The 15,506-nt window shown below is 39.0% G+C and overlaps 1 protein-coding gene across 1 annotated transcript in view; it reads right to left on the bottom strand.

Moving 5' to 3' along the window:
* rap1b (RAP1B, member of RAS oncogene family) overlaps positions 1–15,506 on the bottom strand; it is a 56,783-nt gene that overhangs the window by 16,416 nt on the left and 24,861 nt on the right. Inside the window, exon 2 of the mRNA XM_066668490.1 lies at positions 8,151–8,229. Coding sequence (XP_066524587.1) covers positions 8,151–8,210 — 60 coding nt within the window. The 5' untranslated portion in view covers positions 8,211–8,229. The remainder of the gene's footprint in view (positions 1–8,150; positions 8,230–15,506) is intronic.

The raw sequence follows: 15,506 nt of genomic DNA, 5'->3' as shown, positions 1-15,506 counted from the left end.
CATACTTCATGAAGAACTGTGAGAGGTCTATGAGGAACTTTGTCAGTTCTCCATCACAGCAATATTAAGCCTTATTTTAGTTTCAACACTGTAACTGCAACACTGTAGCACCAGAATTACAATAAATAAATTGAATAATTGTTTTGATAACTCTCTATACAAACTAAATATAACTATAATGCTTGTGGAACGAAAATAAGGAGGGATCAGTAACGGAGAATCAAACAAATGGTTAAAAAAAATGAATAAAATAAAGTGATGTCTTTTACAGTGATGATGTTATTGCAACTTGTTATTGCTGTGTCATGGTGAAATGAAACAAGTTTACGCCCACTCTGCAGCCTGACCACAAAGTCGTCTAGTTTACGCTCTCTTGTAATATCCAGAGTACAACTGGTAATACAAGCCAAAAAACTAACTAGCACTGTTGTCCATCACAGGATGTTGACAAGTTTGCCAGCATCCTCAAGTCTGAGCTCTGCCTTCACATTCAGTTTTTCAAAGTTTCCACCCACACATTGCCAGAAATTATTGATAGTCCCCAGACTTTATGAAATCAAGTTAGATCTAGAACTTAACATTTGGTGAATGCCAAAGATGAGTGTGTTACCTCCTCCTTTACCTCCACAAGCTGTGACCACATAGGGATGGTTCCCCAGACAGGGATTAGGCCTAGTCCTGGACTACACTCTCCTTTCAATAGAAAATCCCAATTTAAAATGCTATGTAGTCCAGGACTACGCTTAATCCCTATCTGGGGAACAGGGATTCTCTATAGTCATAGAGAAAGTACATCTGACTGTGAAAGAAAGCCCTAATTTTTGATTTTGTGTATAAGCAGAAGACCCACAGAGGTCCATGGTGTGTGTTTTAATGCACTGTACAATCATTAAAATCCCACCACTGTATTTTACCTTCTTACACAAATTATTATATAAATTCATTCATTATCTGTAACCGCTTATCCAATTCAGGGTCGCGCTGGGTCCAGAGCCTACCTGGAATCATTGGGCGCAAGGCGGGAATACACCCTGGCGGGGGCGCCAGTCCTTCACAGGGCAACACACACACACACACACACACACACACACACACACACACACACACACACACACACGGACACTTTTGAGTCGCCAATCCACCTGCAACGTGTGTTTTTGGACTGTGGGAGGAAACCGGAGCACCCGGAGGAAACCCACGCGGAAACTGGGAGAACACACCAACTCCTCACAGACAGTCACCCGGGGTGGGAATCAAACCCACAACCTCCAGGCCCCTGGAGCTGTGTGACTGTGACACTACCTGCTGCGCCACCGTGCCACCCTATTATATAAATATTATGTAATATTATGTTCATGCATCTGCTTCAGTCTAACATTTTGTGCACTCCAGAGTATAAATATTTTTGCTACACATCCCCCTAAAATTAATTTATGAATTATACCTTTTTTGGTGTGATTTTAGAAGTCAAAGATTAAACTGACTATAGCTAATCATAACAAGCCATACAAAGAATATAAATAAACTATGAAGTTAACTGACTCGCAAACACTTCCCACACTCTGGATTGCTCTACTTGATGTAAAGCTACTGGGAGATGGCATGCATTTACATTTCAGTGACCCAGAGCATTTTAACTTGGGGCCCTTTGCTGGCCCCAGCTGAACTTTTATTTCATTTCTGCAGAAAAGCACTTTAGGTAGTTCGTCGCTGAGGGTCAGTCAGTTGAAGTTAATTCACCCGCTGGCAATAAAATCCCAAAGAGAGCTGCTTATTTATCCCATTTCTAGCCTCTTTAAAGCATTCCTTTAAGTCTGTAAAATGAATACAGGGTTTATTGCGTGAACCAAGGACTGGAGCAAGCCAGCTAGCCTCATACTTCACTTATAAGAATTTTCTGTTCAACAATGTTAACATCGCTTACTGTCTCATTTAAGGTGGCATGGGGAATTGTTTCAAGTCTATTTATCTATGGCTTTATCTATTGCAATTAGGCAGTCTTTAATCAAACAATAAAGACATGACAGTTACTCTAAACACATCTTATAATCATGCTCTTCTCATAGGAGTAAGACTACGTTGATGCAACTCGACTTTCCAGGTTACACCACACTGACTAACTGGGCGGATTTGTTTGATGCAGAGGGTGGGGTTCAAACCCACACAGGAGAATGGTAAAAGGTGACAGAAAAAACAACAAAAAGATGTATTTTTTGTTTTCTAAAAATTTGAAGGTAAATGAAATATGACACTGCAGAAATATGTATTTTTCACAAATTCAATAATTAATCAATTCCAGGGCTGTTGATGCAACAAACTTCTCAACTCAACTCAGTAGGTTTTAAAAATGTAGGTCAGATGGTAAGAACATACATTCACAAAACAGTCCAGCACCCTTTTTTTTTTTAAACCACAAAAGAACAACATTCTCTCATAACCACAGCTGAGTGATCTGGAAGTAGATGACCATGGCTGTTTTTCCACACACACACACACACATCCCTCAAAAAACCCTTTTTATTTAAGCCTTATGCTTCAATGATTGAGTAGCTTAATATTTCAGCGATCTATTCTTCCAGTGTGTGTCAGTGATAACATCTGTGTGTGGTATCACAGAGAGAGACACACCCAGACAGACAAATGCTTAAATGTTTGTCTACATTATGGCTAAATAAGCTAAAATTTTTAATCCACAGATGTGTTATCCCGTTCTTCCACTGTGAGAAAACCCAAAGAAGACAGGATATGTAATCGTCAAGCTGCCATTATTGGGATAAATTAAATTGACAAGAAGCAGCACAATGGGCAAATCAAACAAAGACACGTCTAGTGTTCTCAGAGCAATGAACTGCTGAGCTCTGCTCAACATCACTGAATGTGTTTGGGGTTACCTGGATGATGTGAAGCAGAAAATGCAATCAACCAATAAGACTAAACTTCTGAAAATGTGGAAATGTATTTCTTTCTATACATGTTAACTTTGTTACATAAGTGGCCAGTGACTGTTCATATATTAATAGAGACTGAGGAGTAGAACACAAATGCATACACACACACACACACTATAACCCCAGACTCGGTAAATCAGCATTTTAATCTTCAAAGGCATATTTGGTAATTAAGACAGATCAGTTTAATCTCCTGGAGTCTAGAATCCTTTCTCTTCTTCAGCTCTGATTTCATTTTTGACTGTAGTTCACTGAAACTGAGCCACAGAGGCAAAGCTATTCAAAGCCAGGAAAGGCCAGCTCCTTCAAATCTGTGCAAGATGGAATGAAAAAGGGGGAAAAAAAAGTTTCATTGAAACAGATAATTGCTTCCCCCTCGTCTTCTGAAGCAGTACTCTTCTTTGATTGGCTCGGAATGTGAGGGTTAGTGTGTGTTTGTGTGTATGTGTGTGAGACAGCATTCAGGACTGGGACATTGACATGACTTTGACATCATTCTCAGAGCATTATTCAGCCCTCCACAGGAAATACTTCAGTTAGCACTTCATCCACAAACCAAACGGCTCTGGAGGAGCTCCATTGAGAGAGGGAGTGGAACTCATCAGAGCGCACACACTTCACAATCAAAAAACCACAGATACATCACACACACATATAGTTGTTCATACTTTTCTACACAGATGAGAATTTAAGTGGGAATATTCTTCCTACTTTGGGCTTAACACATGAAGATGCTTTTGTGCAAGAGAGAAGATAAAAGGAAAAGAAAAAGTTAGTGGGATGTTCTTATACTGAAATGTGGATTATGATTTTGCTATTCTTTTGTTCACAGACATCCCTCTGTCATTAATTTCCCAATTACTTCACATGGTGGTTTTCATCATAGTCCCATCGTTACATGGAATCAGGGTGGCCTTATGGATTACGAGGGCTTTTTGGAATAAGGTACTTTTCATGAAGTTATTTTATCAAGTAGGCTATCACTTTTAAAACACACATACAAACTAAACTGTTTCCATCTTCTCCCCCTTTAAAAACACCACACAGACACACACCAGTCAATGTTTACAGATGCCTCAGTCTCCCAGGCTGCCTACACTGTAGTAGTCAGGGAAACATGGCGAGGATGAGGACAAAGCTACAACCAGCACAGTCCCAGGCGTCAACATTCCCCCATTAACCAAGGGTCATCACTCATGACTTCAGACTACCGTCCTCTCCCACTGACCACCACATGACTACCATGGACAGAGGCCTAAGGGATAATACGTTAATGGCAGCTGAATAACAGCAAAACCCACAGAAGAGCATTTATAAAAGCTCATTTCTAACTGGTTAAACCATTCTCTCATTCAAAAACATAGCTGAAACTTTACTGCCTTATTTAATAAAAAAATAAAAAATAAATAAAAATAAATAAATAAATAAATAAATAAATATTATTTTTAATATATAATAAGGTCAACAAACCATTAAAAATGTTGACACTATATTTAGATGAGCTGATACGATTGTTATAAAGTTTTTTCATAACATCAAAACTTTATATTTGCCACAGTAGCCTATTTTAAGGCTTGTCTTGGTTGATGTTCCTACAACACCGAATAAAAGAACCAGTGGACAAATCCCTTGTTGTTGTTCTTTAGCAAAAAATAATGCACCGTTGTTGGCAAGTTTGTGTGATGTGTGCTGAATAAACCACTCTGAGGTGTAGGGCTATATGGAAATAATTTACTGGAGGAAGGAACAATCCCCTGGCTTCATGTGAACCCTACCAAATCACCCCCGAGTGGATTCTTTTCATACTACACCCTGTCAGGTTTTATTCTTTATGCTCTGTATGAAGACTAATGGTTCACATTTGTTATGATTGGTTATTACTCAGCTCCCCTCATTGCATTTGATACTAACCCTAGAAGCCACATATGCACTAAGTGATGTTTAGATCACAACTTTTCAAAGTTTCTTAACTTTTCTATTTATTGGGCAATGTACACTGAGACCTAAAAATCCTCCTTGTGTTTAAATGCATTTTAAAGATAAAAAACAGTTTCTCTGCTGACCGCCTATAGAAATGTTTACAAATGTGTGAATTGCATTAAAATGCGTCTACGTTTGCAGGGAAAAAGCTCTAAGCTCTTTTAAGAGGGATCACTATGTTTGAGGGAAAATAACGACTGCCTGCTGTTTAACTTGTCTACGTTTTTATTCGCTGTTTGAATTACCACAGAAGCTCGTTTGTAACTTGTGACTTGTTTTATTTTGTAGCACTTTAGCGCATGGTGATTTTTTTTTCCAGTTTGGCTCCAGTTTTATTAGTGTAGACTGACGCATGTCAGTGTTGTGTCATTTAAGGTGGAATGGCAAATTAGTATTCAGTTGGAATAAAGGCTGAAACAGCATGTTGTGTGGAGCGCCATGTTCTCCTACAGGTAATACTCGTCATTTGGGGACATGTGCATCCAGCACTACGTATTATATTGTAGTTTTTCATAGTTTTAATGTTTAATCCCTCCTCCACTGTACTCACCTGTGTTTACTGTCTGTGCTCTGTTCCCAAACGTTTGATATGCTACGACTGGTGTGAAATGCAATTCTGAGGCAAAAATATTTAAAATCGGGCTAAAAGTCATGTAGTTTAACCCCAGTTTAAGGCATGACAAAGAACACTGACTTCATTTAAGCAACCACAAAGAAGCATGCTAACACAGGTCAGCAGCAGTCCTGCAGAAAATGCATTTCGCTGTCGTGATGAATATCCTTATGACAGTGGAAAAAGCTGTTCAGTCAGGCTAGACTTAGTCTTCCTCTACTTGTACTTGTTACCGCATTGTGGAAATAAAGATTTTTTGCATGGCTCTGAAACTTAATTTTTTAATGTGCAGTTAATAAAGAAGTAAATGTTTTTCATTCAAGCTTATTATATCTTATTAGTGATTCAGAACACTGCTTTAACATAATAAAATCTGTAAGTATAGAAATATAAATACCTGGATTTAGAGTTAGTATCGTTACTCAGTATCGGCAGACACTTGAACATGAAATATCGTAAAGGAAAAAGTGGTATCGGTGCATCCCTAATTTTTATCATTATCCCGCAAGGAGCAAAACTGTTTTGCAGCAGTCATTTTACAGTCCAGATTATGCACAGCATAAAACTTTATTTAATCAATGACAATGTCTAAAGATCATATAAATAAATACAAATTGTTGTATTCAAACCCCAATCAACACAGATTCTAAATAAAATTCACTTCTCCCCCTTATTCAACAACAAACTACCACTGGAGATAATGTAGTGTTTTTATAGCGCATCTGCCCAACAGGCTTCAAATAATGTTAACTGAGATCCACGTGCTGGTGCCGCATTAACACTTCTGCCCTATGCTGAAGGCTGTAAATGCACTCCACTACAAACATAGTGCAACATTACTGTGTTACGGGACATGGGGCTGACCCAACAGTAAAATGATTTGATTGCATAGACCCTCCCTTAGCCTCTGAGCAAAATCCAAGCAAGGAGCTTAATGCGAGTGCATTTACTCGTCTCTGCTTTTTCACGCAGGCCTATCCACAGTGCTCCAATTAGAGCTAATGGACAATAAAAGCCTGTACAGTTCACAGAGAGAACTATGCCATGACTGAACAGAGGCAGGGGGAGGTGGGTCTTTCACATGGTCCGTGACATACACTCCCACATTTACACATATGGGACCTGTGGTTCCTATTTTGGGCCATGAGGTGAATAGATCAGCCCATTGTGGTTGTTTTACAGTGGGTCAGCTGTGTTCAGCATGATGGAAATAAGTACATTCAAGTAACGTGCTGTCAGTGCTGTGCGCTATTTTAGCAAGCATAACATACTAATGAAACTAAAAGGCAGGGTTAGAGAGGAATGTGTATATGCATTTACAGCTTTGTGAGATTATGCTATTTATTAAATTTGCCAAATGATCCAATAATAAAATGTGTGGATTTCAGAAATACCTAAATTGTTGCACTGAACATAAAGGGTCAGTTATGTAAGCCTAAAAATGTATTGTGTGAATCTATTAATCACAATAACATTCTGTGATTAAACATGAAAATAAAATCTATCTAAAAACTTCAAACATCAAATATTTGTTATTTATATTAATAACAATAAATTATGACAAAACACAATTTTTCCATTAATATAGTTGCCATTTCCTATAAAGCCCATGCCTAGTACCATATTTTTCCCTGCTATGCTGCTGCTATATCTCACAAAGGATTCTAGTGGAAGGTACTTGCAGAGTCATTCTACCATCTCTGACTCAGCTTATGAAATGAGAGGAATGAACCAGAGGCCAGAAGTGTTCTCACAGCCTCTCTGTGACCCGGCTGAGGACACGGGTCCTACAGGGACAAGCTGACTCCCACGTGATGGTCCAGAGTATTCCTTAAATCAGAGAAAACCAGCTTCTGCACATAAACACTAGGTCAACTTAAGTCAAGTCACATATATTTGTATAGTGCTTTTTTACAACCTGATGGTGTCACAAAGCAGCTTTAAAAAAGCTGAGAATTAAAATAAAATTTTTATTAAGAACCCCAGATGAGCTAGCCAAACGCAACACTGGCAAAAATGAAATCCCCTCAGAAGTACTCTAAACATTCAACTACAAAACAGCATAAATAAAAACATGCAAAGCAACATACGGGCAAAATATGACAATACAAGAACATGCAAACAATTTTCCCCTTACTACAAATGCAGTAAATGTTTTAGGGATTTTTTTTTTTTTGTACTAAATTTCCCTAAATAGCCATGATGGCCAGTCTCCCTCCGATAGTCTGATAGTGTCACATGATGCTACCAATCTGGGAAGGTGAAGAACAGTAAATGGTTTCAGTGAGTTCTCATATGAAAATAGTCACCAAATCTGTTCAAAGTGCCTGTTATGGAAAAGCACTAGACAGGTCAACATGAACAATCACTGCCCAATTCTGTTATGTTAGCTAACAAATGCCCACATGCTAAGGCCTTCCTATCCAATTCAATAAAGCAAGGCCAATGAAGCTCTCTTTAACTAGCTGTGGTATCAACAAGGATTATTCCTGACCCAAACAAATTTGTGTTTAAATTGAATATGGCTTCGCAGAGGATACATCAATATTTTGTAATATGTTCAACTTTAGAACCACAAAACAGAGCTGAGAAACTATGAAATCCCTTACCAGAGCAGACTTTCCAACACCTCCAGAGCCGAGGACTACTAACTTGTATTCACGCATCATGCAGTGTGTCCGTTATCACCTGAAAAAACAAACCAAAGAATAGAATTCAATGATGTTAGTCCAGAAAGAATGGTTTCTTAAGCTAGACAAGTTTTTATAACAGTATTATTTTTAGTTCAACAGCTCAGCTTTGACATCGGGGAAGAACAAAGATTTGTAATACACAACAAAACAGCTTGAAAACTGAGGCTGAAAACCTGAATAAATCACATAATAAAAAAGTAGCAAACACCAGGAATGCACCAAAAAGCCCCTCAGGTTGCCAGATGCAGGCAGTGCATTAACTAGATACATGTAAGATCGTTCCATCGTCTCATTATAAAAGTTGAGTTGTGAAGGTTCCAGTGATATCTGCTGAACTATTAACTTCCTCTACCACCACACATCCCCATTAGCATATCGCCAGCAAGTCACTTCTACACCACACCTTCCAACGGTCATCAGCCTACGGAGAGACAAGTGTGAGCCTTTACTTATCAGATGGTTCTTAAACCCACCATTTAAGCAACACAAAATCTTCTCTTCAGGGCGTGGTCGAGCATAACACTCTCATATGCTCTCTTGATCTCTCTCCATTTCTATCTGTTACACACATGCATGCACACACACACCAATCTGAAGCAATCCACACCCAGGCTCTTGGGGTCCCTCTGCTACATCTCCATTTGCTCAAGTCTGTTCTATCTAACATCAACAATGCTCTTGCTGTGGATGAGGTCGCACAAAAGAACGAGGGAAAAAAAAATGAATCCCGTCCAACCCCACAGGATATCTACGTGTCCCAGAGACAGAAAGAAAAGAAAACTCCCATATAAAAGATGATGATGATCCAGTTTTAGGAACAAGCTGTGGGGCAAGGGAAAACCAGAGACTAACATGTTTTGCTCTTCTCTTACGTTGTGTGTCTACAACTGATTCACCATTTTTATATTAGGGTTTCCTTTCTTTTCTGTCTCCTTACTTTTGGGCCACCCTGTTTACTAAAAAACAGTGCACATTTAGCCTGTGATGTGTTTGCTGTGTGCTCCTTCCTGAGTGTTGGTGGAGTGTCTGAGCAGTTGAAAGCTATTTTAGATGCTCAAATTAAAATGGAAAGAAACATCAAAGAGGTTTTGTCTAATTAAGGCTTAAAATAGAGGGACGAAAATGTCCACTGACTGTAAAGCATGCAAATGCCAGAGGAATTTATGATGGGTGCACGTCTACCAATTAGGTGTCATGAAGAAATATAACAAAAGTGATATCTATTGTTGTCATATATAGAGCCGGCAGCTCAAAGCCGATTCAGTCTGAGGCTAAGAGAACGAGCATGCAGCCTGCAATAGAAAAGGACTGGAGGTGTTTATATTAAATATGACCAGGCTTTACTGGGCATCAGTACAGTGACTGGAGCCAGACTGACTGACACAGTACTCCGAGGAGTGATTTAAGGGGCGAGAACCACTTACCCAAATCTAATGCAATAGAAACAAGGCTATCCGAGACAGAGCCCTCCCCAACAAACTCCATTCCCTCCAAGCTCCACACCAAAGAACAAATCTTCTGCTGTCATCTAATGCTCTGCTTTCCATTTACATTGGCAGGAGGAAGGGAGTGAGTGAGAGAGGAGGACAGAGAGAAAGATGGGTTTGTTCAGGGAAGTGAGATCGAGACAAAGAGGGAGAGAAAATAAGTCCTCTATTGTGACATGCTCCATCAAAATGGGAACATGCTGGAAAATGGGAAAACACTATGTTCCTTTAAAAATAAAAAAAGAAAGAAAGTGAGTCGGTCAAAGAGATGAAAGTCCGTGTGGGAGGCAGAACTGTGCTAGAGTGAAAAAGATAAAATAGTGATAGAAAAAAGAACTAGAGTGAAGAAAGAAAAGGCAAAAGAACACAGAGAGAGAGAGAGAGAGAGGGGGCAGCAGAGTGTAGGGGGAGTGTGTGAGACTTAGATTGAAAGTGAGAGTGTTTTTTGTGTGTGTGTGTGTGAGAGAGAGAGAGAGAGAGAGAGTGACAGAGTTTTACTCAGTGAGTATAAAAGATAAAAAAAAAAATATGAAAATGTAAACGTGAGAAGAAAAGCGTAATATGTAACGTGCAATAGAAATTGAGAGAGAGAGACTGACTGACAATGAGATACTTTAAGTGTAGACTTCTTTAATCTAGCACCAATAAAAAAAAACAGAAGAGTTCAATGAGTACATGGCAGTACTAGCAGAATGTAAGTCCCTTTAGAGTTATTAGAAAAGAGGAATAAAATCAGAGAGAGGATATTTCTGCAGGCTAAGCAAGAGTGTATTTCCATTCGGACATATGGATGATTTCAAACCAGTTTATCTAACAATTACATCATGTCGAGTTGACAGGGGTTTGAAGGTTGTTGTGACCCTTAGCTGTGAAGCTGCTTTGATTGTAGTGGAATGAAGGTAGTTTCAGAAAGAAATGACATCAGTTCAGAGGAATCTGAAAATGAATCCTTTGTCCAACTCTAACAAAATTCAGCCATGTACATTAGAATATATAAGGAATGTGTGTTTTTCTTATAATAAGGACAAATACGCGCAGTAAATTGTCTGTTTTGGATAATCTAAATCCTAAAACACCTAAGTGAACCGTGAATGTTGTTTATGAATGCTATTGCTTGCAAATATTTCTGCAAACAAAAAGGAACATGTCATTTCCCAACTTTTCTCAGACATCAAATTAATTTATTACATTTAATCAGCATCAAACCGTATTTAATGTAATGAAGCACTGATTAGTCAAACTAGAAATGGAGAAATAGCTACAATTAGGTGAGGTTTTGAAATGATTTCGAAGAACACACTGATTTAAAGAGAATCACATCTGTGTATTAAAGTTATTTGCAAACTATTTCCCGTTAAAGCTCAGCAGATTTCTTAAACAAATTCTCGTGTCTTGTATTAGACTATACTCAAGGTTTCAGAGTCAGTAATTAGTTTAAACATGTAAGGATATGCCTTAAAATTTAAATTGATTACACACATGATTTGAAACATATGTTTTGTTGAAAGGAGCAATAGGCACAATGCTAATTACATTACAGTTAAGTTAATACAATAGAGAGGGAAAAAATTGTAGGGCAGTGTGTGTTTGTGTGTGTGTGGTTTTACTAAGAGGCTAAAACCACAATTCATTCTAAAGAATGGCAAACACCAAGTAATATATAATAATGAAAATTATTATTACCTCAACTGAGACTGGAGGTACATCAGTAATAAACTGCTTATTAACAGTTTGTGGCAGTGTCTGCACATGAGCATGTTGTGGTATGACTGACAGGGTGGATGAAACAGGAAGTGGTACACCCCCCCCCCCATCACCCGCCTCTGCTGGGCTATAAAGTCAAGCTCTTCTGAAAATATCACTTCACACTCCTTCAGAACAGAGAGAAGAGCTCTGCTCTATAGTGTCAAACACATGCTTGATTAGGTACAGTATAAGGACAGAAGCATATTACATTATATTTGGTTTAGTTAATCCTAATAAACCATGTTATATTCAGCTAGATAAGTGAACAAAATAAACACATTTCATGACTTATTGCTGTATAAAAATTTAAAAAGTCAACACACTGAAATGTACTTGCCCTCTTCCTGACCTCAGCTGATTGGTACACGACTGGCTTTGATTCTACATCTGAACGCCTCATTCTTCTCTCTGCCGCACTGGTAGTTATCCAGTGCCATCAAAAGCCAGTCTGTTATCTAATCCAGAGTGTAACGGGAGACTCCACAGGGCTTCAAGGGTTTTCAGTCCACAAGAAATATCAACGCACCCAAATCTGCCCTCTACTGCTTGAAAAATTCATGAGCACAATTTAGTCAGCAGGCAAGCAAGGCAGCAAAGAAGCCACTCACAAAGACTTCTCTCAAGTAATTAACCCAGTGAGATCCAGTAACTGAGAAGAGTTTCACAATGCTGAAAGTTTCTGGTTAAATGTAGCACATTTTCAGAGATACTGAATGTCAAAGTATCAGTACAGTACCAGAGCATATTCTGGTATTCATTATGGAGAAATAGGGAGAAAATAAACATTTACAAAGAAGTGTCAAAATCATAAACTGTAATCAAACTGGTCAGTGCACGCCCACTTCCAGAATTAGAAAAGACAATCAATGTCCATGTAAGAATATGAAATAATTTCTATTGCAAACTTAGCTAATAAACAGTACACAAAAATCAGGACCTTGCTAGAAGGACAACTTATTCTAAGGATTTGAATAACAATATACATAACAATATATGTGGTTTCATGCTTGAAAGTGTGGGTGAATGCATGCAAATGTGAGGGTGGTAGTGCATGACACAAATCTTTTCACACACTTGTACTAAGATTGGATGGTTGGGGAAAGTTGTTTACATAGCCAATACCCTGAAATACCCCTGAAAAAAACCCACAGTGGTTTTTTGATTATTCTGCCCACTGTTGTTGGCAATAAGCCAGAGGTGGCGGTGACACAATGCAGTCGACTGCAAAGGACAAAAGTATAAACACTACAGTCTAGTTGACTTCAAAGAAACGTAAAATAGCCTTTTTAAGCAGGTTTTCAGCAAAACCTGACTTTCAATTGATGAATAAATGAAGAACAATGTAAGAAACGACTTTCAGATCACATCTGTTTGTGGAAGCTGTCTATTTCAGTCAGAAAGTAGCCACTTCTCACTTTAAGTGTATTTCTCCCATTAGAACCTGCTGTGCTTTTTAAATTCATCAACATTTTACATGCCAGCCATTTGCAGATAAACCCAAAGAGGAACTACATATGAGACCTCAGCATTCACATGGCAGCTTGAGTGACACCAGTTAGTTATCGCTTCCTATGCCTGTTATCACTGGACTCAAGTGCAGAAAAACAAGAAGAACACAATATTCAAGGTCAAGATTTGAGAAGAGAAAGAAATTATCTTTACTGGCTAATGTAGAATTTGTACATTATAAACTTTTCAAATAAAATCATATTCAGCAATCCAATGGTAGGGGGAAATGTATCATTTGCATACATGTTAAAAGAACAGCAGTTAAGACTGGCAGGTTTAAACAGCTTCAGGCCATGAGGCAACTAGCAAATTGGAAAAAAACCATTCATTAATGCATTGATATCTCATTATCCTATGCTTTTTCCACTGCATGTGTGTGAACGGAAACATGCTTCAATCCAAAACAATTCAGAAAAATGAGACCTTAAGCTGATTTAAGCCTCAGAAGACACTAAACACTATCCTCCTTTCTCACAAAATACACAGACATGGCACAGGCACAAGAACAAGAAGAAAGGGGACCATGAGGCCAAAAAGCAGTTAGCTTGTAGTTAGACGTCCCTAGGCAAAACTTAAAAAAGACAAAAAAAAAAAAAACAGATATGGGTCAGTGGACACTAGCAGATATGAGATATAAGGGAGGAAATCAGAGCACCCAGAGGAAACCCACACAGACACGGGGAGAACACACCAAACTCTTCACAGACAGTCACCCGGACCGGGACTTGAACCCACAACCTCCAGGTCCCTGGAGCTGTGTGACTGCGACACTACCTGCTGCGCCACCGTGCCACCAATAAAGAATTCAGTTTCTTGCATTTTACAGCTGCATAACACAGATACACTACTTTAACTGCTCTTAAATGGCTGACAAGTATTTTTTTTTTTAAATGACTCAATCATTGTTAAAGTTGGGCTTAAAATCCTCAAACAAGTAATCAAGAGATAAGAACACAGACAACACCTATACAATTACTCAATGTGATCCCTTAAAAAAATGTAATTAATTGAAACCCAAAGCACCAAAGATATTCTTAACAGTTGGGTTGTGTGCTATGACCTACTAAATACATAGCAACACCGCAGAAATTTGCCAGTCAGCTGCTGCACACTAAGGCAATTATTGGTGAAATCAGCCAGAGCTCCATCTATTCTATCACTGGAACTAAATACTACTGTAATGTTTGCTGTCCAGTGATTGGTCATGACAGGTAGACGGAAAAGAGCAGCCTCAGTGAGGCCAACATGCCCCCAGTCCTGAAAAAGCTTTCCTGACTCCCTCGCCAGGGCAGCAGGCTATCCAGCAGTCAGCTGAGTTCATGGCAAAGGCCTGTATCAGCACTGGAGCAGCCTGCAGCCTGGACTCCACACAGGGACTAATATAAATAAATATATATGAAAGAAAATGAGCAAGAAAGAAAGAAAGAGAAGGAGAGAGAGAGAGAGAGATAGGCAGACAGAGAGGAAGGTGAGAAACATGAGAATATAAAAAAAACCCTTTGGAATGGTAAGAGATTGAGAAATACAATTAATGTAAACAAACAGGGTGGATCATTCCTTTCCGTTAGACTAGCTAATTTGAGTGTGCAATCTAAATGTTGCCTCCTGATGACACACTGAGTTACTGGGCAGGGAAACAGGATCAGAGTGGCCTGCTGTCACTCTCACATGACACTGTCTCAGAGAGGAATTGCAGCCATGCTGGGATCATAAGATATAGCCTGCGTTGTGTAACATGAGGAAGGGAGAAATGCTTATTCATGCAGGAGGCACAGAGAGAAGCCTTTATACTCAACTGTTTCAACAAGAACTTGGGTGAAAATGAGGTCATCTCACTGAGACAAGACACACTGGCATTGGCAGCCATGCAATTTTGCTTAGGTAAAAACAACGCGACAGAATATAATCAGCTAGTCAGCAAAAACAAGAGGCCTTGTTTTATTGTGTTATTAAGGCCATAAGAAACCTATAGTAGGCGTCGGTGGTGGAGCAGAGCAGAAGCTAAAGCCACACTGCCGGTTTAGAAGTGGAGGAGGGGAGCCGTTCTCACATTTCAGACCTCAAAGTATTCCCCTTTCTTGGCCCAATACATTTCAGAGTGTGAGCAGAGCACTGGAAAAAGGCTGCACGAGCCAGTGTTTCCATGTCTGACACAATTTGTTTAGGGCTCACACAGGGAGAGGCAAGATAAGTTCTGCCCCAACAGGGACTCCAAACCAAAAATCCTTAATGCCAGCTTATAAGTCGGGTACCATTTAGGAAGTTTCTGGAATATAGATTTCTCTGCTTATACTTCATTACAACTGCTTGGCCTAGCCATTAAATGATTATAACTGACATAGCGACAACAATATGCATTAACCATACTTAAATGTGCCATCCAGTCAGATTTACTTAGTATAATTTATACTATAGAGAAAAATGAAAGCCAATTTGTGACTAATGGGAAATTTTACAAGGCATGGTGTATGACTCATGATGTCACCGAAGAGATTCATCGTTTCTACTGTATATGGATACTTATTCCTTA

Source organism: Hoplias malabaricus, chromosome 4 (genome assembly GCF_029633855.1).
Source record: "Hoplias malabaricus isolate fHopMal1 chromosome 4, fHopMal1.hap1, whole genome shotgun sequence".
In the NCBI taxonomy this organism is placed as follows: Eukaryota; Metazoa; Chordata; class Actinopteri; order Characiformes; family Erythrinidae; genus Hoplias; species Hoplias malabaricus.
The sequence above is the reverse complement of the archived record's forward strand: the minus strand, read 5'-3'. Positions and strand labels throughout refer to the sequence as shown.